General features: G+C 47.2%; 2 protein-coding genes across 2 annotated transcripts; one reads left to right on the top strand and one right to left on the bottom strand.

The window, feature by feature from the left end:
• Nucleotides 1-19,322, top strand: LOC130406317 (uncharacterized). The gene is made up of 10 exons (XM_056611818.1): nucleotides 1-142; nucleotides 406-566; nucleotides 4,242-4,639; nucleotides 6,085-6,176; nucleotides 7,236-7,449; nucleotides 8,006-8,139; nucleotides 8,539-8,650; nucleotides 14,878-15,079; nucleotides 15,345-15,671; nucleotides 17,655-19,322. Exons 2-10 carry the CDS (start codon nucleotides 481-483, stop codon nucleotides 17,806-17,808), a joined length of 1,719 nt encoding a protein of 572 aa, XP_056467793.1. The 5' UTR covers nucleotides 1-142; nucleotides 406-480; the 3' UTR covers nucleotides 17,809-19,322.
• Nucleotides 19,323-21,094: 1,772 nt separating this feature from the next.
• On the bottom strand, nucleotides 21,095-23,564 carry LOC130406151 (DNA-directed RNA polymerase II subunit RPB4-like; the record flags this gene model as incomplete). The annotated part of the gene is made up of 4 exons (XM_056611560.1): nucleotides 23,227-23,564; nucleotides 22,017-22,197; nucleotides 21,358-21,453; nucleotides 21,095-21,194 (listed from the first exon to the last, which is right to left on the bottom strand). Coding segments are annotated over exons 1-4 (453 nt in total), but the record flags the coding sequence as incomplete, so codon positions are not given.
• Nucleotides 23,565-23,718: the final 154 nt, after the last annotated feature.

The raw sequence follows: 23,718 nt of genomic DNA, 5'->3' as shown, positions 1-23,718 counted from the left end.
TGGGCTGGTCTGGACAGAAAATGCCAGGGCTGCATTTTTGTCCCAGTCCACCCCTGGTGGCACCCCTAGCATTTGCCAGACCACCCAGACGTCACTCTGTGTGTCCTTTACGGATGGTTTCAAAGGGTGTGAAACTCAAAGGGTAAGTGTTGAATCCCCTAAACACGGATGTTTTGACGGAGGGACAGAGACACTGGTCCTCACTGTAGGTGGGGGGAGGTCCGCTCCCAGACACTAACCATCTCTAACCTAATACCTAAACGAACCATCTCTAACCCAATACCTAAACTAACCATCTCTAACCTAACACCTAAACTAACCATCTCTAACTAAACCTAAACTAAACCCCACCTACTTGCTGGGGGTAATCTCTCGAGTCCTCTCATCTCTGGTCACGCCTCTCAGCCCGACGTGCGGTCAGACTCTCAGCAGGTGGGTCTCTCCACGGGGTTCTTCCGTGACGCTGCTCCCCGTTCCGAGATGAGAGCGGCCTTGCAGCGAAGACTCTGGTGGTTTCAGGGGCTGGTCGTCGCCATGGTGGTCGCGGTGCTGGTGTGGATGAACAGGTATGTAGGCTCTATAGAAACCCGTTTATTCCGTCCTCTTTTCCTTGCGCTTCTCTCTCTCTGACTCGGTGGCGGGTATAGACCATTTGGCAGGACGGACTCGGTGTTCTAGACCAGGGGGCCAGGTCGGACTCAGAGAAGGGTCTATTCTAGACCATTTCACGGCCCTTCTGGCCGTGCCGAGTCAAACCGAGCCGCGCTGATCTGCCTTTCCAGGAGGTCGGTCTCCCTCGCTGGGTCGGTCTGCCCAAGCAGGTCTAAATAAAGGCATACAGACGTAGGATTACAATAACTTCATTGTTTGCGTCCGGGTGTGCGGCCTGGTGTGCGCCTCTGGGTGTGCGTCCTGGTGTGCGCCTCCGGGTGTGCGTCCTGGGTGTCGGAGACGCGTCGCCACCAGAGTGTCTCCACAGCTCGGTTCCTTTGGACGCGTTGGTTCCCCCCTTGATTGTTTATAAGAGGAAGGGGGCTCAGATAGAAACAGCCGAAGTGTTTCCGTAGTTTAGCTGAATAATCATTGTTTCAGGTTGTCTTTATTTAAAAAAAAATCTGACAAATAACGGCTCTGAAACCTTCGATAGTGCCCGCATAATGGCAGCCAACTGTTTAGAAAATTAGAACTGTGGATTTACAAATAATTGCCCAAATAACATGAATAAGGATTATAGCACAAATAAATGTAATGATTTGATTAACTAACTTAAATTTATACTATCTTATAAGATCTTACACATTGCAGACCCAAGGATGTAAAAAAAGTTAATTGCTAACTGTGCTATTCATTTAGGCAGATCGATAACCGAAACAATAAAAATCCTGCACTGAAAACAGTAATTCGATGTTGTAATATGAACATAGAAGATTTATTGTCATTGCATTGAATGCATTGTATAACACAACGAAATGGAATGTGCCACTCCTGATCAGTTCTTAGAAGAAAAAATAGTTTCATAATTATGTAATAAATAAGACACCCTCTCTTCCCATACATACACTTCCCTCTCTCTCTCTCTCTCTCTCTCTCTCTCTCTCTCTCTCTCTCTCTCTCTCCCTCTCCCTCTCCCTCTCTCTCTCTCTCTCTCTCTCTCTCTCTCTCTCTCTCTCTCTCTCTCACTCTCTCTCTCTCTCCTCTCTCTCTCTCTCTCTCTCTCTCTCTCTCTCTCTCTCTCTCTCTCTCTCTCTCTCTCTCTCTCTCACACGGAGGGAAGCGTATGTGGGACGCGGGCAGTATTGCGCAGACTACTGTCTGTTCAGTGATCGAATGGCCGAGGGGTGAGAACTGTCTGTTAATCTTTCATTGAGCTATAGCGCCTCTGGAGGGAAGCAGGTTAAACAAAAAAAATCTTAAAATTCTTTCAGGGAGGGCAGAGTGCAGCCTACGAGCTTCTGGGCTGTGCCTATGACCCTCTGCAGAGCCCTCCTGTCTGCCACCCAACTCCCTGCATGCCAAGCTGTGGTGTAATAAGTCAGTGTGCTTTCGATTACTGACCGATATGGACACCAGCTTCTGTAAGAGCTGGCTTTTCCTGAGGATCCTCAAGAGGTGAAAGAAGAAGTATAGTTGCTGCTGGGCCTTCTTTGTTATTGCTTTTGTGTTTGTGGTCCATGAGACTTCTTCAGAGATGTGCTAGGAATTTAAATGATGGAACCCTCTCGTTGAACAATGACGATTCAGCTACACTACGTCAAAACTTTCATCTTTGCTGATACTGTCGTTTGTGACGCAAAGAGATTTTATTGTCCAGGCCTTTATTTATGGCTGGTTCAGACTACACGATTTAACATGTCACACTATACACACACGATCACTGAGCCAGGAAATCGGGCCATGTCTCGTCGGAAGACTGGCCACACTACAAGATTTGAGGGTGCGATGCTCTCTACTTTGTATCATTCACGTTTGCAAGATGTTTAGAAAATCTAAGGTTTAGAACTGACATAAATGTTTTTTACATTTTTGTCATAAAGGTTCCAGTAGTTTTTATATCTGCTCAATGCAGCAACTCCTCACAGTAGTTGCGTTTTGTGTGACATGAGCGATACAAAGTACCCGCAGCAATAACGTAGCCTAGCAACAGAGCGTCAACAATGGATCTCGAGTACCTAGCACTAGGCATTAGGGATTCACCGAATATTCGGCCACCGAACATGTTCGGCCGAAAATGGCCAAAAACATAAAGTTCGGTTTCGGCAGAAGGAGAAAAAAGGCCGAACATAATACGCAGAACATTTTTATTTTTTTATAAAAAAAAATTTTTACTCATTTATTTAAAGGTATATTGTTCTTAAATTCTTGCTATAATATCTGCTGGAATTTTAGAAAACGTTCAGTATTAAATAAATATTTTGCATCATATTTGTAATTGATTTTTTGTATAGAAAAGCAAGACAAAGTTTATAAAGGACATTTAATTGTTTGATTTATGCAATGGTGAAAAATGTAAGCAAAATTAATGAAAAACATTAAAAGACACATTCGGTATTCGGTTTTGGCCTTCGGCCAACTGTTTCAGTATATTCGGTTTCGGCCAAGAATTTTCATTTCGGTGCAGGGAATTATTATTATTCCCTACTAGGCATTATGCTAGCGGTTTGAGGTTTATGATGGGTTATGATAGCTATTCATACTTTGCAGTCACGTGACTACCATGGCTACCTGGAGGGCAACAAACGCCGACAAAATGGCCAGCCAGGGGAATTGCAGCGGCCAGCCAGGGGAATTGCAGCCTTGCAGATTTCCTATAGGCCTACTGCAATCAATAAAATATTTACCATAAATGTTCAAATTAGATATCAAGAAAAGTTAAACATACTCTGAACTTTTGATCCATACACAGCCCCCTGTGATGTGTTCGTTGCTTTGAAGTGGGCAACGTCTCGACCAATGGGAGTTTGGAGATATTTACATTTATCTTATAGAGAATCCGTCACCTTATAACGCTAAAAATTAAAACCCTACAAAAGTTCGGATAGCAAACTTTTTCTCAAGAGTGGGTGGGTTAACAACGTTGTCGTATGGGAGGTGAAAAACAGGAACATCTTCATAATCAAGGCAAAGGTGAGAGCACTATCTAGCTACCCGCAAAACGATCAACAAATAGCTTTCCTCTGAATCAAATAACTTTTAAGTAGCTCTTTAGTGATGCTGTCACACCAAAATTGTACCGGGGGCGAAAATTTTTCCCTTTTCGAAACATTAAGTCATCGTTCGACGCGATTGTCCGTTGCAAGGCAGGTTTCAAAAAACATTCTCGCTCATGTTACCAAAGACGAAATAACATAAACCAGATAACACTTGTTTTTACTTTATATTTGTATTGTATTCAATTTAGCTAGTAAACTGAGTGTTCAAAGTGTATCATAGTCTAACTAGCTTGTGTTAATACACTTAGTTTACTAGCTAAATGCGATTAAACAATTAGATACAATACAAATATAAAGTTAGCAACGCTAATAAGTGTTATCTGTTTAATGTTATTTCGTCTTGCGACGCTTAATGAATGAGCCAAATGTTTCAGTTCTGATTCAGTTTAAACCCTTCGTCAGAAACGTCAGAAACGTATGTGATATTAAAGATGGTATTTATTGATGATGAAGGGGAAAGAGGGAAAGTGAGTTTGGAAGTAATGGCATCTTCGCTCCAGATGCTGTTACTGACCTGTTGTGGACCTTCAGTCCTAATCTACCTAGGCTCCACTGGCCCCCAGCTGCTTGGAGCCCACCTGGACAGAGCCCACCTGGTCCACCTGGTCAGACCCCACCTGGTCCACCTGGTCCGACCCCACCTGGACCACCTGCTCAGACCCCACCTGGTCAGACCCCACCTAGTCAGACCCCACCTGGACCACCTGGTCAGACCCCACCTGGTCCACCTGGTCAGACCCCACCTGGTCCTGGTCAGACCCCACCTGGTCCACCTGGTCAGACCCCACCTGGTCAGACCCCACCTGGACCACCTGGTCAGACCCCACCTGGACCACCTGGTCAGACCCCACCTGGTCCTGGTCGGAGCCCACCTGGTCCTGGTCAGAGCCCACCTGGTCCACCTCAAGCCAGCCGATGCCTCCAGCCAGGTAAAGTAGTTCTCTGAAGTGTAAATTGAATTGTGTCCACGTCGTGGATACATCACGACCGCTGCCCGATGAGGATGTAGATCAGCTGTGTGTCCCTTGAATTCCTGCCTCACCACAGCCTGGTCGTAGGATGTACTGCAGTGTATCTCCACCAGCCATGAGGGAGGAGCTTCATGCAGGACTCACTCCTGTATAGAGTGGCGAAGTCACGCCCCTTCCGGTAGAGCCCACGCAACATGGTCTCACAGGAATCCGTGAAATTACTACGGTCGGACGCTTAACTCGAAATCCGTGGCCACATCACGGAAATCGGCGTGTTTCCGTGATGTGTCCACGGATTTCGAGTTAAGCGTCCGACCGTAGTCATGCTGGTGCTGATGCCAAGCAACAAAAACAAAAGATAGTCATAAGTTTGGTCAATAGAAAAAGAATAATAAGCATAAATACATAAAACACTGAATAGGCCTAACTAATTAATGGAGCGATTGCTTATATGCTAGATTGTGTGTGTTTGTGTGTGTGTTCTGTTGCGTAATGCGGATTGCGTGCCCTCATACATTGTTGAAATCATATGCTGGATGCTTTATTCTTTCTATGCGTTTTTTAGTTAATGATCGGGCTATAATAAGACCACGTTGGCTATGCAATTGCGGACAAATACGATGCCCTGCAATAGCCGCAATTATTCTCTCACGCACCACGATGAAAGAACAAATGTGTGGTAGGAACTAAAGTTCTCGCGTATGTTTACTGGGACCCACGCCGACGAGAGACATCCATCAAATCTACCGGGAGCACCAACTACAGTATTCAAAGTCCCCTATTCAAAGAGGCAAGGTCACTTTTTTACTCTGACGCCATCAGAAACAATCCAGGTAATTCCAATGAGCTCTTCTCTACAGTCAACCATCTGCTCAAATGTTGGTGTGAAGGCACAGTGAGAGAGTACCTACTTAAGACCCACACAAGATGGCGGCTCCGTGTGCCGCGGCTGAGAGGGGCGTGGCGTATATAGTGTTTTATCTATGGTTCCGACCGCTGTATTCCTCTTTTAATATAACTTTGTTTACTGCTTCCTTTTTCTGGCCCGGTCACGCGCAGATCTCAACGGTCAGCTGGTCAAAGGAAAGGAAAGAAGTAGGCTATCGATTGACGGTGGATTATTGGAGACTGCATTCAAATCGTGGTTTTAGGGAAATTATGGATTTAGTTTTCATAATTTTTTTCAAAAAGATAATTAATATTAATAATATCGCTGGCCCAATTTTTTCATCTTTTAATCTCAAACTGTGTCCTTAAATTCACATTCTGAAGATGTATTTATTATCTATATAATAAATATCCAATGAGAAATGTGCCTTTTATTGTTATATATTGAAGTTACAACTCATCTCTCGCTCATCTCTTCCTCTGCCCCCCCCCCCCCCCACCCCCCCCCCCCCCAGACACCGGGAGAGAGAAGGCGCCCCTGGTGGCCGTCAGCGGAACAAACACCCTGCTCATCTCGGCCTACCTCGACCTCCGAGGCCGCCCAGAGGCCAGTCAACGTCAAATACTACAAAATACAACACTCAAGTACTGCAGTACAGCACTCTCATAGTGCAGTACTACACTCTGATGCTGCAGTACAACACTCTGATACTGCAGTACTACACTCTGATACTGCAGTACTACACTCTGATACTGCAGTACTACCCTCTGATACTGCAGTACTATACTACAGTACTGCAGTACTACACTCTGATACTGCAGTACTACACTCTGATACTGCAGTACTACACTCTGATACTGCAGTACTACACTCTGATACTGCAGTACTATACTACAGTACTGCAGTACTACACTCTGATACTGCAGTACTACACTCTGATACTGCAGTACTATACTACAGTACTGCAGTACTACACTCTGATACTGCAGTACTACACTCTGATACTGCAGTACTACGCTCTGATACTGCAGTACTACACTCTGATACTGCAGTACTACACTCTGATACTGCAGTACTACACTCTGATACTGCAGTACTACACTCTGATACTGCAGTACTACACTCTGATACTGCAGTACTACCCTCTGATTCTGCAGTACTACACTCTGATACTGCAGTACTACACTCTGATACTGCAGTACTACACTCTGATACTGCAGTACTACACTCTGATACTGCAGTACTACACTGATACTGCAGTACTACCCTCTGATACTGCAGTACTACGCTCTGATACTGCAGTACTACACTCTGATACTGCAGTACTACCCTCTGATACTGCAGTACTACCCTCTGATACTGCAGTACTACGCTCTGATACTGCAGTACTACCCTCTGATACTGCAGTACCACGCTCTGATACTGCAGTACTACCCTCTGATACTGCAGTACTACGCTCTGATACTGCAGTACTACGCTCTGATACTGCAGTACTACCCTCTGATACTGCATTACTACGCTCTGATACTGCAGTATCCCTTGGGATCTTCCAGAAGTGATGATCAGGTCATTTCAGAGGGTCAGTTGGGAGCGCGTGCGTCTCCGGGTTCCTCCTGCTCTCCGTGGGGTCCTGAGGTTCTATGTTCCTCTGTCTGCGGCCCGCAGGTCCGCATCATCGGCGTGGCGTTGAGGAAGGAGCGTGCCGCCTACCGATGCCTCCTCTGTTGCCAGGGGCAACCCTTCACGGCCGCCGGCGCGGCCGATGTCCACAGTGACCACTTTGGGTTTGACTATGGGACGGCGGACGTCTTCTGCCCCCTCCCCGCCGGGTGTCCGTACCCCTCCCATGTGGCCGTGAGCAAGGTGGCGGCCCCCACAGGTAGGACAAGGTCACTGCACCGTTACATTCACCTCCTTCTACGATGCCTTCACCGTGATGTCGTTACATGAAGTCCCATCATCTCATGACCTAACATCATGCCAAATCATGATACACGCAGACCCCCCCCCCCACCACAGACCACCACCCACAAGCCCTAACCATCACTAGGTTAACCCATTCCCCGTAAACAACAGAGATAGCTGGGAAAAGATGCTACACAATGCTAGGTAAAAAAAAATATGTGCCAGTATGTAAAACTTACAATAAGTTCGTAAGAGGGGTGTGTGTGGGGGGTGGTAAAGGGGGGGGGTGCTATTCAGAGTCCAGGTGAACTCTGAACAGGTGAGTTTTGAGTCTCTTGGGGAGCCATGAGAGCAGAGTCGACTTTTCTTTTGGTTCTGTCCCCTCGATCGGGTTCCTGAGGTCGGGTTCCGGTCGACCGGTCCACACCCGTTCCACCAGGCGCCATGGATTCAGACCCCGGCGGTAATACCCCGAGGAGAACAGTTATCGTTGGGGTCTCCGCTGATTGGTCGATCCCTGTGTGTGACAGAGACCCTGAGCCAGAAGGAGGAGGAGGAGCCAAGGTTCCTGCTGGTCCAGAACAGGAAGCCAATCAGCAAGGACTTCCCTCACCAGTTCACCGTATGCCTCTCCACCATGTTCGACTTCACCAACGTGCTGCAGGTCCGGACTCTCTTCCTGTGCTTTGCCATACTACTATAACTGCTGAGGGCAACCTGGTGGAAATTGACGTGTTTCCCCTTATCTCAGGGGACATGTGCTCTCAGAGCGACATTACTATGGAGACACATGGTTTCCGGTCACTCTTCCTGCCATAGGACCTCCTTGCCCCCCAGGAAGCCACAAACCACAAGGCGTTATTGCTCACACAAGTCAAGCAAAAGTGGTTTAAATTCCCATCTCATATCCCTGAATCTATAACTAGATAAAGCGTTAAACTTTTCATTGCATTGAGCTGTGTGTGTGCGTGTGTGTGCGTGTCTGTGTGCGTATGTGTGTGTCTGTGTGTGTGTGTGCGTGTGTGTGTGTGTGTGTGTGTGTGTGTGTGTGTGTGTGTGTCAGCTGGTCCAGAGTATGGAAATGCTGCGGATTCTTGGCGTGACCCAGGTGGTTCTCTACAAGACCAGCTGTAACGCAGACACACAGAGGCTCCTGGACCACTATGAACGTACAGGTACACATACACGCACACACACACACACACACACGCACACCCTGGTGCCTCCAGTTGGCCCCCGGTGCCTCCAGTTGGCCCCCGGTGCCTCCAGTTGGCCCCCGGTGCCTCCAGTTGGCCCCCGGTGCCTCCAGTTGGCCCCCGGTGCCTCCAGTTGGCCCCCGGTGCCTTCAGGCGGCCCCTTGTCAGAATCAAAATCAGAAAGTAGGTTTTCACATACAAGCAGGCCCGGAGTGGCTAATCGGGAGGACCGGGACAATTCCCGGTGGGCCAGTCTGACTTTTGGGCCGTGAGGGCCGGTGTTCAATTATTATTTTTTTATGTATTTTGTGCCGGTGTTCAAATATTATTTTTTATTTATTTTGTGCCGGTGTTCAGTCATGGCACTGAGTGGGTATCACGTGTATGCTGTTACCGCTGTACCCCAGAAGTGCAAGGAAAATAATAATGCAAAATGGAAAATAAAAAGAGCAAGGGTGGCGCAGAAAAAGCGAGGATTTAAAAGAGAAAAGCCATGGAGACACATGCGCCAAATGTGCAAAAATCTGCAGCTTTTTCAATCAAACGTGCTTGTGGTCTAAAACGACCAATGAAAACGATGGAACGGGTAAGACAAGATGTTGAACAAAATGCAACTTTACCTGCACCGTTCAAGTGAATTAATGAGCCTATCAAGTCAATGAATTGCGTGGCGTTGTAACATATAGCCTCTTACAGGCTAACGTTACATAATTTAAATAATATTATGATGCAACGCCACATAACTGGCCACAAACTTTTTCTTGTAGCCCCTCAGATACAATATGCATCATCAAGCACCAGCCATGAGCCCACAGGTCCAGAGTGTGCAGGTAGGATTGCTCATTAAGTGAATATTATTAGAATTAATATAATGAAGAGTATTGTGTCGAACTAGCCTGGTCCTACCAGACTCGTACTTAATTTCATTTGCACAGAGAGTCTGGACCTACTCAATTGACAAACGTTAACTCACTTGAAGACGGGTGTCTGTTGAAGTTTAAAACTATTGGATCTGCCCAGTGCCACTCTGGATCTGCCATAACCAATTGCTAACGTTTGGCTTGGAATCACGTTGCGCGCAGGCTGTAAACAAACAAAACACTGTGCTTGAAGATGTCCGTAAACGAGAGCTGACTGGATTCGATATCTGAACACTAATTTGCTTGATATTTGATATTGCAGAAAAGGACATGCTGATGTTGTATTTGTGAAATCTAAGTTCTGATTATGTTATTAAAGAGTGAAACCCTTTTTATTTTTTTCAAATTGAATATGCAATATTTTATTTATTATTTTTATAATTTGTTGAAAAGGATGTTGTGTTGCAAAGAATAATGGTGGAGATGTGCCCTCATGTTGAAGTAAATCCCCATTCTGAAGCAACCATTACTTCCACTGAATTGGAATTATTTTAGAAAAAATACACAGAATTACAAGGCTTTAGAGAACAGTGCGCTATTGTATGCTTAACATGTAAAGTTATAATTACATTATTTTAATATGATAGGTTGTGATCTAAAGTGGGCCGGTCTGAGGCTTGAAACTCCAGGGCTGAAAATGAGTCCCACTCCAGCCCTGCATACAAGGAATTCGTTTTGGTAACTGAGGTGCGTGCGTGCCCTACAATGAACAACAAATATTCAATAATAAACAGACAGCATGATAATGACACAAAACCATATGTAACAACAGAGGGGGTCAAGGCAAGAGGTATCTTTTACCCAGAGAGCTCTGGTTCACGTTCCGCTCTGTACAGCTCAAATCCAGGCAACTGGAGAGCAGATTCTGGAATGGTTTCAAGCCAGGTATCATGAAGTAGGGCTGGGCGATTTGGCCTAAAAAATAACCAAACCCGGTCATCTTTTATTTGAGATTAACAATGATTAACAAAAGCAAAATAAATAACACACATATCCCACTCTGCTGTGTGCCTCAGTTTAAGATGTTCAGTGTTTCCCCTAGAATTTTTTTTAGGCCCGGTGGTAAGAGCTGATAGTGTGATTTGTTATAAATATTTCACGGGATGCTAGAGTATTTGTTGGTATTTGTTGGACGGGGGGGGGGGGGGAGAGGTATGGAGCGATTGTTGACCGGGGGGGGGGGGGGGGGGGGGTGGAGCAATTGTTGACCGGGGGGGGGGGGGGGGGGGGGGGAGAGCGATTGTTGACGGGGGGGGGGGGTTGTATGTCTTCAAACTTCGTCTGTGCAATAAGGAAAAAATCAATGATAAAATTTTTTTTTTATCATGGCCATAGTCTCGTCAATGTGTGGGAAACACTGAACCATGGACGCTGGAAGTGGGGGGGCTGGGGGGGCTGCAGCCCCCCCTGGTGGCGAGAGGCTGAATGTGAAATGCAAAAACCCCCGTGGAAATAAATAAATAAATACATAAATATATCAGACTATTATTATACTATTGTCATTTTACTTGTGACTATAAATGTCACAAGCATGATTTGATTCACAAAAGGCGCACACCTGCTCGTATAGACGGAATGAAACCAAACCCCCCCCCCCCCCCGTCATCGGAACGTTTCTCAGCCCCCCCAACTGTGAATTACTTCCAGCGTCCCTGCACTGAACAGTGTTTTTATAAAAACAAAGTTGATTTAATGTAAACTAATTTCATGTACAGGAGCATAAAGCACCAATACATATTGAGATAGCTGGTGGTGAGCTTGGATGGTTATGATATTATGGCTAATAATAATAATAAAAAAAAAATAAAAAAAAAAAAAAAAAATTGTTTTTTCTCTTTTTCATTTTTTTGGCCGGTTGTTGGCCTGGCGGGGGCGCTCGTTGGCCTGGCGGGCCGCCAGGCCTGAACAATGGTAGGGGAAACACTGATGTTGGAATAAATGTGTTGTGCTGCTGCTTATGGTTTCAACAGACTTTAAAGGCCCACTATGCAACTTCGGGAATTTCTTCGCTGTTTTCTTGGTTTTGCCACGCACATTTCTCTACACAGCGCCCCCTACAGCTTCGTAGTAGATATTTTACTACACTGTCGTAACAACTCGTTGACGACCCTTCCCCATGCACTTCTACGCGAGCCATGTGCATTTGTTTTCAAAGAAGCCGGCGAATGCGTGGAGCCATGTCCGAAGTAAATGTTCATAAAGTGTAGGCAAGGTTATACATTTTTAAAATGGTGTATTTGTATTGCAATAAACATAAAGCCATCCTTTTTATAGTTGACGGGGAGAATTTATATCCTAGATTATAATTGTTTTATCTTAGGTTGAACAGAACAATCAGTGTGAGAGTGTTGGCCAACATAATAATCTAAATAAACAAGAACCTGGATTCGGGGATTCAGTCTGTATCTGGGGGACGAGACAGACGAACAGCAAAACACCAATGGAAACAAAGGTGTTTATATGGCTGCAACCAAGCAAGCTAGAAACATACAGGGCTCACAACAAAACGGTCGAGAAAACAATTTTTACAGGGCTCACAACAAAATGGTTGAGCAAACACATTTGTACAGAGACTATCAACATCAAGAATACCACGAGGACAAAGTTCACCCAAGGGTACTTTCAATTTCAAAAGCAACACGGCCAAATCGGAGTCTGATTTGAAGTCTTCTTTTTCTTTCAGTTCACGCTATTCCTGAAAAGCTTGCCCAACGTTTACTCGTGTCTGGCCTCTCTGTCGGTCAGTCTCCCCTTTCTCTTCTTCTGTTCCTCCGACATTGGGTTTCTCTGTCTCTTTTTAGTCGGCTGATCTATGATGAATGTAACAATCCCTTAGCTACTTGTGTTTATATCGAGCCGGTTCCGTGTTTGGGGGTCTGTGCCGCAAAGCAATTCGTTACTTCGCGAGACCCGAGACTCCCGCGAGAGTGGGCGGCGGGTCGCCGGCAGAAACATATTCATTTTCTCCGCCAAGATGCGCAAGGGGGAGTTGAAACAACGAACAAAAATGTATAATGGAACCATCGCAATGACTCCTGGCCTGTTATATTAAGGTAAATCAAGCCAAATTGCCTCGCAACTGGCTGTTTATATCTAGCCGGTGCCATGTTTGGGTGTCTGTGTCGTAAAGCATTTTCGAAACTACAATCTGACTAAATTTTCGAGGATACTTCCGCCGCGTCACATCCGGAAGCGCTCGGTCCGAACACATCAAGTTGCATATGCGCTTTTTCACTGTAGAGGCCACATGGGAAAATGACACACCCACCAATCGACCCAGAAATGAATGCAGAACCATCAACATAACTCTCAACCTGCATACTTAATGTAATTTTGGCTAAAAAAGTTGCATAGTGGGCCTTTAAGCATAGTCTACAGCAGGGCTATTCAATTAGTTTTACATGGGGGCCATGTTTGTGGAAATTATCCAGAATGAGGGGCCAGAAAAAAAATGCCTAAAATTTATGAGCATCACATAAATAGCTACAAATACTGTAAAACACTATAACGACATAGGAGTGCATGTATTTTCTTTATTTTATCAAATAGAAACCACCAGCTTATCAAAAACAATCCCTATTTGATTAACGTCATAGACTGCCTGTTAGTGTTTAACAATCGTATCAGTTCAGGAAAATACAATAGGTTAACTCTGCAACAGCTTATCAAATTACATAGTTATAGGTTTACTCAAGAGTGCCACAGCTTGTCAAAATACATAGTAATAAATTACTTTAAGTGCAACAGTCTTTTCAAAAAGAATCCTTATTTAATAAACATAGGCTGACTGTTAGTGTTAACTGGCATGCAGTGACCCACTCGGTCAAATGTGCCATCTAATGAGAGAAATGGCATTTGTTTGATTTAGCAAGAGCAGTGAAATCGGGAGTATATGACCCCATGGCAATATGCATACAGTGGTGCAGGCAGGGCCGCTGCTGGCCGTTTCGGTGCCCTATGCGAGCGGGGGGGGGGGGGGGGAGCCCCTTTTTATATATTAGGTAAAAACATCTAATTTGCCAAAATTGAGTGATAGGATATACAATTAAGAACAAACAACGGTGGGCCTCTTCATAACTAATTTACATATTTTTTAAATTCAATAATGTATTTTTTTTTTTTTCAAACCTTAATTTTTGGTGCCCCCTCAGGTACTTGGTGCCCTACGCACTCTGCGCACTCTGCGTATAGGGAGCAGCGGGCCTGGGTGCAGGTGCTCGGCAGTGAGGCATTCATGTATGAGAATGGGGATTCGCACTTGTAAGTTGATCCAAACATAGTGAGGACAAAAAGTGCAAGTGCCGCTGGTGGGGGTCCAGTCATTCTGGGGGTGTGGCACGTCCAACCTGCTGTAGTAGGTGTGGAGCAGTGGTCAGTGTATTGGGTCAGGGCCGTTTCTGGGCTCTGCCCATCATGGTGTTAAGGCCCTGCCATGCCTCCCTTGCATTGCCAGTGGTGAGTTTTTCCTCCACTCTGTTTTTATAGTGGAGTTTGGCAAGCCTGGCCCCTGAGTTTGGCAGTTCCACTCTGCGACCGTCCCTGTTGCGTAATGCGCATGCTCTCACACATTGTTGATACCCTGCAACAGCCGCAATTAATATTTTGCGCACCATGTTGAAACAAACAAAAGACAAAATAGCGATCATATGAGAACCGAGGCAGCCATCAGCGGGGCCAATCAGTGAATCAGCTGTCAGCTGTGGCTCAAGGTCCCTGGTGGCTCCAGGCGGCCCCTGGTGGCTCCAGGCGGCCCCTGGTGGCTCCAGGCGGCCCCTGGTGGCTCCAGGCGGCCCCAGGTGCCTCCAGGCGACCCCTGGTGGCTCCAGGCCCCTGGTGGCTCCAGGCGGCCCCTGGTGGCTCCAGGCGGCCCCAGGTGGCTCCAGGCTGCCCCTGTTGGCTTCAGGCCCCTGGTGGCTCCAGGCCCCTGGTGGCTCCAGGCGGCCCCTGGTGGCTCCAGGCGGCCCCTGGTGGCTCCAGGCGGCCCTTGGTGGCTCCAGGCTGCCCCTGGTGGCTCCAGGCGGCCCCAGGTGGCTCCAGGCGGCCCCAGGTGGCTCCAGGCTGCCCCTGGTGGCTCCAGGCTGCCCCTGGTGGCTCCAGGCGGCCCCAGGTGGCTCCAGGCGGCCCCTGGTGGCTCCAGGCTGCCTCTGGTGGCTCCAGGCGGCCCCAGGTGGCTCCAGGCAGCCCCAGGTGGCTCCAGGCAGCCCCTGGTGGCTCCAGGCTGCCCCTGGTGGCTCCAGGATGCCCCTGGTGGCTTCAGGCAGCCTCTGACGACAGTGTGTCCCCCAGGGTTCCTGGAGGTGATCGTGTGGCCCCTGGCCGGCCGGCTGAACGTGTCTCGAAGCTGGCGGCCAGATCTCGGCGCGGGGCAGCTGCACTACTACGGCCAGGTGGCCGCACTCAACGACTGCGTATACCGCAACATGTACCGCAGCCACTACCTGGGCCTGCACGACATGGACGAGCTCATCCTGCCCCAGGCCGTGGACAGGTGGGGCAGACATACACGCATGCTCACGCACACACGCTCGCACGCACACGCATTCACGCTCACACGCACACGCACTCACGCTCGCACGCACACGCACTCATATGCATGCACGCACACTCACATGCACACAAACACTCACATGCACACACACACTCACATGATCGCACACACACATACTTAACAGCCTCCACATGCACTCTCCTCCCTGGCGGGTTCGGGGTTCTCTCAGGAGGGTTCTAACGTCTCGGCTCCTTGTGTCTCCCAGCTGGACGGAGCTGCTGCCGCAGCTGGAGCTGAAACACGGGCCGGGCCGCAGCTACGTGTTCCAGAACCACGTATTCCCCACCTCCATCTCCGGGACCCCGTCCGCCCCCTCCTCCGAGACCCGCCCCACCGTGCGCTGGCAGGAAGTGGAGGGGGTCAACATCCTGGACCACCTGTACCACGAGCCCCCCGACACCGTGACATGGAGCAACCACAAGATTATTGTGGACCCCCGGGCCGTGGTGCAGCCCACCGTCCATGGGTTGCTGAACCCCACGCACATCACCGTCACCGTGCCCCCCAGCGTGGCGCGCATGTACCACACCAGGTAGAACCTAGAACCACACTAGGTAGTGGTTCTAGGTTGAACCACTACCTGCAGTGGTTCGAGCAGGTTCTCCCTGCTAGAACCACAGCAGGTAGTGCCTAGGACCACAGCCGGTATAACCTAGAACCACAATGGGTAGACCCTAGAACCACACAAAGTAGAACCTAGAACAACAGCAGGAAGAACCCAGAACCACACCAGGTAGAACCACAGAAGGTAGAACCTACAACAACAGCAGGTAGAACCTAGGACCACACCAGGTAGAAACTAGAACCACATCAGGTAGAACCACATCAGGTAGAACCTAGAACCACATCAGGTAGAAACTAGAACCACACCAGGTAGAACCTAGAACCACAGAAGATAGAGCAGCTAGAACCAAACCTTGAACCACAGCAAGTAGAACCACACCTAGAACTACAACAGGTAGAACTATACCTAGAACCACACCTAGGACCATACCAGGTAGAACCACAGCAGCTAGAACCACAGCTAGAACCACAGCTAGAACCACAGCTAGAACCACACCAGGTATAAGCATTGCTAGAATCACAGCGAGTAGAATAACACCAGGTAGAACCACACCAGGTAGAACCACACCTAGAACCACAGAAGGTAGAACCACAGCTAGAACCACACCCAGAACCACAGCTAGAACCACACCAGGTATAACCATAGCTAGAACAACACCAGGTAGAAACACACCTAGAACCACACCAGGTAGAACCACATCTAGAATCAGACCATATAGAACCACAGCAGGTGGAACCACATCAGATAGAACCACAGCAGGTAGAACCACACCTAGAACCACACCTAGAACAACACTTAGAACCATACCAGGTAGAACCTCACCAGTCAAAACCACACCTAGAACCACAGCAGGTAGTGCCTAGGACCACAGTCGGTATAACCTAGAACCACAATGGGTAGACCCTAGAACCACACAAAGTAGAACCTAGAACAACAGCAGGAAGAACCCAGAACCACACCAGGTAGAACCACAGAAGGTAGAACCTAGAACAACAGCAGGTAGAACCTAGGACCACACCAGGTAGAAACTAGAACCACATCAGGTAGAACCACATCAGGTAGAACCTAGAACCACATCAGGTAGAAACTAGAACCACACCAGGTAGAACCTAGAACCACAGAAGATAGAACTACAGCAGCTAGAACCAAACCTTGAACCACAGCAAGTAGAACCACACCTAGAACTACAACAGGTAGAACTATACCTAGAACCATACCAGGTAGAACCACAGCAGCTAGAACCACAGCTAGAACCACAGCTAGAACCACAGCTAGAACCACACCAGGTATAACCATTGCTAGAATCACAGCGAGTAGAATAACACCAGGTGGAACCACACCAGGTAGAACCACACCTAGAACCACAGCAGGTAGAACCACAGCTAGAACCACACCCAGAACCACAGCTAGAACCACACCAGGTATAACCATAGCTAGAACAACACCAGGTAGAAACACACCTAGAACCACACCAGGTAGAACCACATCTAGAATCAGACCATATAGAACCACAGCAGGTGGAACCACATCAGATAGAACCACAGCAGGTAGAACCACACCTAGAACCACACCTAGAACAACACTTAGAACCATACCAGGTAGAACGTCACCAGTCAAAACCACACCTAGAACCACAGCAGGTAGAACAACATTTAGAACAATACCAGTTAGAACCTCACCAGTCAAAACCACACCTAGAACCACAGCAGGTAGAACAACACTTAGAATCATACCAGGTAGAACCTCACCAGTCAGAACCACACCTAGAACCACAGCAGGTAGAACTCTCGACGACACTACAATCCACAATGGGTATCCCACAGGGCTCGGAGAGGAATGGTGTAGGAAGTCTCTCACCACAGCCTTTAATTATGTCTGTCTGTCTTTCTGCTGGTCTGTCTGTCTGTCTGTCCGTCCGTCCGTCCATCCGTCTGTCTGTGTGCGGTCCAGAGCGGCGGTGAAGGCGGGGCTGAGGCGGATCAACCTGACGTTCGACGGGCGTCTGCTGGACTACAGAGAGCGCCTGGTCCGGGTCGTGGACGAGGTCCTGGAGCGGACCGGGCTCCTCCACCCATCCCGGGAGGGCCCCCCACTGGGGGACTGAGGGGCGGGGTATGGTGGAGAAGACCAGTTCCTCCACCCGTACCTAGCTGTCAGTTCTATGGAGCTCGCTGTAAGTTCTCTAGAGCTAGGTGTTAGTTATATGAGTTAGAACTTGTACATAAAGGATGAAGCTAAAGAAACTAAAGGTCCCTCCGGTCTTCGGGAGCTGGCCTTCTTTCACTGCCGAAGGTTAAAAAGAAATCGGCTGGACAGAGAGCGTTTGCCTGTCGAGCCCCCTTCCTATGGAATAGGCTGCCATCAGTGATCAGGGAAGCTGACTCTGTGGAGGTATTCAAAGGAAAGCTCAAAACGCACCTCTACAATCTTGCATTTGGAAGATAGTGTGAAAACGACAGATGCAAAATGAAGACCACTCTGTTTGCTTGTGCTTTTGTTATTACATTATACATTCCCACTATGTACTTCTCCGTTCTAATTCACTATTCTGTCTGTTTTGGCGTGTTGCGGTGACTGGACTGGATGCCTGGACTCTCCTCATGGTTAACCGGCCACTTTAAACAGTGCATTTCAGCTGCTTCCCTCTAGACAGAGGCTCAAAGTTCCCCAAAGCAGAACAATCCGCTACAGGAACAGTTTTGTTCCTGCAGCCATTATCTATACGAATAAATTGTTGCAGCGCCACTGGTGGTACATAACTTTGTTGCACTTTCTGATGTACTGAGCACCTCTGTGATTTTTGTCTGTGTGTCTGTCTTGTCTTCCGTGAACGCCCTTTTCTTGACCTGCAAACCAAATTTACCCACGGGTATGAATGAAGCAACCTTGAACCTTGAACCCCATCACCATTTTAATATGATGTGCATGTATTTACCTGTAAGTCAATTGTGGCACCCATTGCACTCCTGACCATCCCTGGAAGAAGGGATCCCCTACTATGTGTTTCTTCTCAAGATTTCTTCCTTGCTAATTTCACAGGAGTTTTTTCTTGCCCTTGTGGGGGCTTGGGTAAGGGGGGTGTCATATATATTTGGCCTGTTAAGCCCTTTGAGACTGTAATGGTGATTAAGGGCTATATAAATAAATTGCATTGAATTGAATTGAAAGACAATGCTTCGTTGAATAACTGGCTCCTTTGGTCTGAGCTTGAAATAGTGGTTGTTTGATGTTCTGGAAATTGGTCAATCCTAATTTGTCACCACTGCTCCTAATAATTGAAGCGTAATTTTTTTCATTCAGTACATATTTTATCATCCTTGTTCTCTTTGGTTCTTAATGAAGTCACTATTGTAGCGACCTCGGGCGTGGATGCCGGTTCGCTAAAGGTTTGGACCGTTTCGGGCATAGACATCCTCTATCATAGATCTAGACCAGGTGTGCCCAACCAGTCGATCGCGGTCTACCAGTAGACCGCCGACAGATCCCAAGTCGACCGCGAGGGGTGAAGAAAAAAAAAAAAAATATGCGCGGGACACATACGCGCGGTAGCGCATGCGCTGTCACCAGTAGTTGAAAGCCATCAACAGTAGTCACGCACTCCTAAACGTTGACATGGCTGAGGGGAAACGAGCTGCCGTGCGCAGGCGGAATGAAACCCCCACTGAAGTCGACACAACCCCCCCCCCCCCCCCCCCCCCCGAGAATAAGCCGCATAGATCCTGAAATGAAAACGAGGATAGCTTAATTAATACATCTTGGAAGTGAAGCGAGCCAGGTGCCGAATCGATCGTTGCCATCCATGCCATTTCCCCACTAGATGGCACCAGAGTAGTTGCAGTAGTAGCGTTATGCAATGCTATATAATATGACAGTTAGGGAAATTAACCCTCGGTTGGTTGCAATCTGAACATCTAAACTATGCACCTTTTACAAACTAATATTGAAGTTATCCATTTCACTTAAATGATCAGCATCATTATATGATGCATGCATATTTAGGAACATAATGTCAAAATATACTCCAATAAATGTATATTTTGGGAAGTATTTATGATTCATAGGAATTTACAAACTGAATAAATTCTACAATCATAAATTGTGTGTTTCATTGGAATAATGATGACCTCTCTGCGCTCCTTAAGTTCTAGAACTCGTTCCCTGCTCTGCTAGTCCCTCTCGCACTACCTATTGGTAAGCTAAGGTTTGTGTTATCATTGACATATTTACAGAAACGTAATAGCCTATCAGGTGATTTCTGAAAGTTTTGTATGTAACGATATCAGCGTGTCTCTGCTCCACATTGTGTGGGAACGTGAAGGGTTCAATGAAAGAAGCCCCTTTGTCAGCCAATCAGAACGCTGCTGACCCCCCCAGAGTCCAGTCATAGTAATTCAATGAGACTCCATTCAAAGGACAGTCGATTTGGTTCACTTCACGATGGCCGCAGCCGCGAGTAACGCAAACGCCACGAGGAGGACATTGTTTCTGGTTTATTATCTACGCCGGTTATTGAGGTTAACTTCCGTCAAAAAGTTGAAGTTGATAACAGGGAGATCCCCTCTGCTGAAGCCGGTTCACAAAACCAGAGCTTGTGAAATGCATTTAACCTTGAGGGACCCCCGCGCTGCCCGTGGCTGACAGACCTGGAGGGGCTGAGGACTGCTCAGTAGGGCTGGGGAAAAAAAATCGATTTTGGATCGATTTCATTTAAATTTCGCAATATCGATTCATAGGGCATGAGATTGATTATTTTTTTTGATTTTTTTGTTTTGCACTTTAATAAACAATGCCTGAATGTGTTGTGATGGAATGTTGTAGTTCAAGTACACTTTCACTTGCAATTCCTTTCTAATTTCAAAATTGCACTCTTGAGACAGTTTTGTTTACAGCTCAAGTTTAAACTGTCCAATTAAGACGTTTGCAATTAAAACCTGTTGTTTAGGGTGAAGAGAAAAAATAAAGTACATTTGTATTTTGTATCACAGTTGAGACATTTTCATTATTTAATCAAATCGAATCGTGATTAATCAATTCAGAACCTTATGAATCAAAATCGAATTGATTTAGGAAACTGGCCACGATCCCCAGCCCTACTGCTGGGGTTGGATAGTCTGCCGAACGGCCCGGAGTCGCGCTCTAATGAAGGACACACAGTGGATATAGAAAAACATAAAACTCATTTATTGAAAACCTAACAGGGGAATGTAAGAAATGTTGGGCATTGTTTGAGCCGTGATGACTTCATAGTGATGACATCATAGCGGTGACATCGTCAGTCTGCAGGGGTTGCTGGTTGTATTGTTTCTTAAAAAAAAAATCTCTGTCCCATCGTGGAGGAGAAGGGGGGATATGGAGGGGGGGGGGGGGGGTATGGAGAGGGGGGGGGGGGATATGGAGGGGGGGGGGGGTCCGCAGTACTGGAAGCTCCTCTTGGTCTGGATGTCGTCCAGGATCTGCTGCAGCTCCTCGTCTTCAAACCGCCCCTCCAGACTGAGGAGGAAGGAGACACACAAGTCAACACACACACACACACACACACACACACACACACACACACACACACACACACACACACACACACACACACACACACACACACACACACACACACACACACACACACACACACACACACACACACACACACACACACCTGGGTATGAGGGCCTTGGCCTCCTCCGCTGCCTCTGGACACAGGTTGGCCAGGCTGGCCAGCTCAAACTTATGGAGCTTCTTCTGCAGCAGGAGGCTGGAACACACACACACACGTAGAGATCAGCCAGATGGAACACACACACTTAGTGATAAACATATGACTTTATCTGCTTATCCCAGAGCATATGGATCTGGTACCAAAATGAATCTTAATCATAATATATACTATTATAAAATACTACTTTACTCCCACAAATATATTCTAACAAAGACTCCTATGGTTCGGATACGAGCTGTCATCAAGAGATATATATTCAAGGTTATTTAATATATTATGTTAAACAGTAGCATACTATATCAAGTTATATATGATATAAGTTATATCATGTTAGATATATGGAATAACCAGTATAGTATAGAGTATAGTTGGATATTAAGTTATGATATATATCATATACACTGAGTACGGTATTAAGTTATAATGTATTATATAATATTAACACAGTATGGTGGTATATTAAGTTCTATATGATATGAACAGAGGAAGGTAGTATTAGTATCTGTTAACGGGTATAGTGTATGAAGTTCTATATGATATGAACAGAGGAAGGTAATATTAGTATCCGTTAACGGTTGTAGGGTAGAGGCCTCTCAGACCTGCGCACGCTGGCGATGGTCTCGCGGTTCTTGAAGCGGCTGAAGCGGGCAGTGTAGTTCAGGGTCTTCATGAAGACCTCCGACAGCTCCTGTTCGTCCTCGGCACTCTCGTTCTGCTGCTTGCGGTGCTCCAGCAGCATGTGAACCTCCGAGTTCAGCAGCGTCTCCGCCGTCTCGAACTCTAGAGCAGGGAGGGGCCGGCGTCACGGGGGCCCTCAACGCGTTCCTGTCACCCCTACTGGTGGAGCTTCAGGCCAAGGGCCCAGGGTCGACGAGTGATGAGGGGGCACCATGCCCAGCGCAGAGATACTGGCTTTATTCTACTGGCAGCAGGACGACCCCTGACCCTACCTGCTCCTCCATAGGAACACGAGTCTGAATTTAAGCCGCTTTGGTTAAAGGTGACTAACCGTACCACCAGGTGTGAGTTTGATTAGCCACTACAAGCCGTTTTGGAAATCTGCCTCTTCTGAAATCCCAAGTGGGCGTGTCCACCTGATGTACGACGGGTATATAAGCACCCTTTGCTACAGTCTACTGGGTAGGCTGGTAGACTGATCTATCCAGCACACATCTAGGTGGACACGCCCGCCAGTGATGCCAGATGAGTGACATTTTCCAAACTGCCTGTTACGGCAGGACACACTCCCACCTGGTGGTTCAATATGTCCCCTTTAAAAGCGTCTGTTCAGAGCTCACTGACTAAATAGTAAACTGATTACTTAAAAGAAACCACCACAACTATTGAACACAACTGGTGGGTTTAATCCAACACGTGACAAATGAAACACAGGAACCCAGGGAGTATCCAACCAAACATCAGAATCACATGTTGGGTTGTTACAACAACAGAAAGTAAAGGCAGAGGTCCTCCTGCGAGATTGGTGTAGTGCTGTACAGACGACGGGTGAGCCACTAGTTACAGTCACAGACGAGAGGAGGTCCTCTAGTTAGTTACAGACAAGAGGAGAAACACTAGTTAGTCACAGACGAGAGCCACTAGTTAGATTTACAGACGAGATTAGAGACAGTAGTTAGTTACAGACGAGAGGAGGTCCACTAGTTAGAGTTACAGTCGAGTGCCACTAGTTACAGACGAGCTGAGGTCCTCTAGTTAGAGTAATAAACGAGAGGAGAGACACTAGCTAGTTACAGACGAGAGGAGAACGAGAGAGAGAATAGGTTCTCTAGTAGAGAAGAGATGAGGTACCTTTGGGGAAGACCAGCTGAGATGCGTCCTCCTCCACATCCCCGACGCCGGTCTGGGACGCGCCTCCCGCCGCCATCCAAACACACACTGAGCCACAACACACACAACACACTCTTCCACACACACAGACCACACACTCTTACAAACACAACACGCTCTTCCACACTCTTAGACGGAGGGGGACGCTATGGTTACCGTCCTAGTGCCCGTGAGGAGACAGACAGGTGAACTCGTGAGGCGGAGGGTCCGAACAACAGAGCCAAACTCTCTTCTTCTGTTCCGGCCCACGTGTTTCTGGCGGCGGGAGGCGCTCTGATGTCCCGTGCGGCGGAAGAGGGAAATATACGCACACACCATAACAATACTGACTGATTATTTAATTAAAGATAAGGGTCAGAGTTAACGAATGTTGCGACCAGTCAAAGACATGCATAGAGCTAGATATTTGTAAAAATAAATGAATAATAATATTCTACAATGATTCATGAAAAT

The sequence above is a fragment of the Gadus chalcogrammus genome, chromosome 16 (genome assembly GCF_026213295.1).
Source record: "Gadus chalcogrammus isolate NIFS_2021 chromosome 16, NIFS_Gcha_1.0, whole genome shotgun sequence".
NCBI classification, from domain to species: Eukaryota; Metazoa; Chordata; class Actinopteri; order Gadiformes; family Gadidae; genus Gadus; species Gadus chalcogrammus.
This window is presented reverse-complemented; position numbering and strand designations above follow the sequence as displayed.

What these genes read in the sequence shown, in the direction of transcription:
- LOC130406317 (XM_056611818.1), top strand. Translation starts at nt 481, where the DNA reads ATGAGAGCGGCCTTGCAGCGAAGACTCTGGTGGTTTCAGGGGCTGGTC. An exon ending in GTGCTGGTGTGGATGAACAG is followed by an intron (nt 567 to 4,241) that starts GTATGTAGGCTC and finishes GTGGACCTTCAG; the next exon opens with TCCTAATCTACCTAGGCTCC. An exon ending in GCGCGCATGTACCACACCAG is followed by an intron (nt 15,672 to 17,654) that starts GTAGAACCTAGA and finishes TGTGCGGTCCAG; the next exon opens with AGCGGCGGTGAAGGCGGGGC.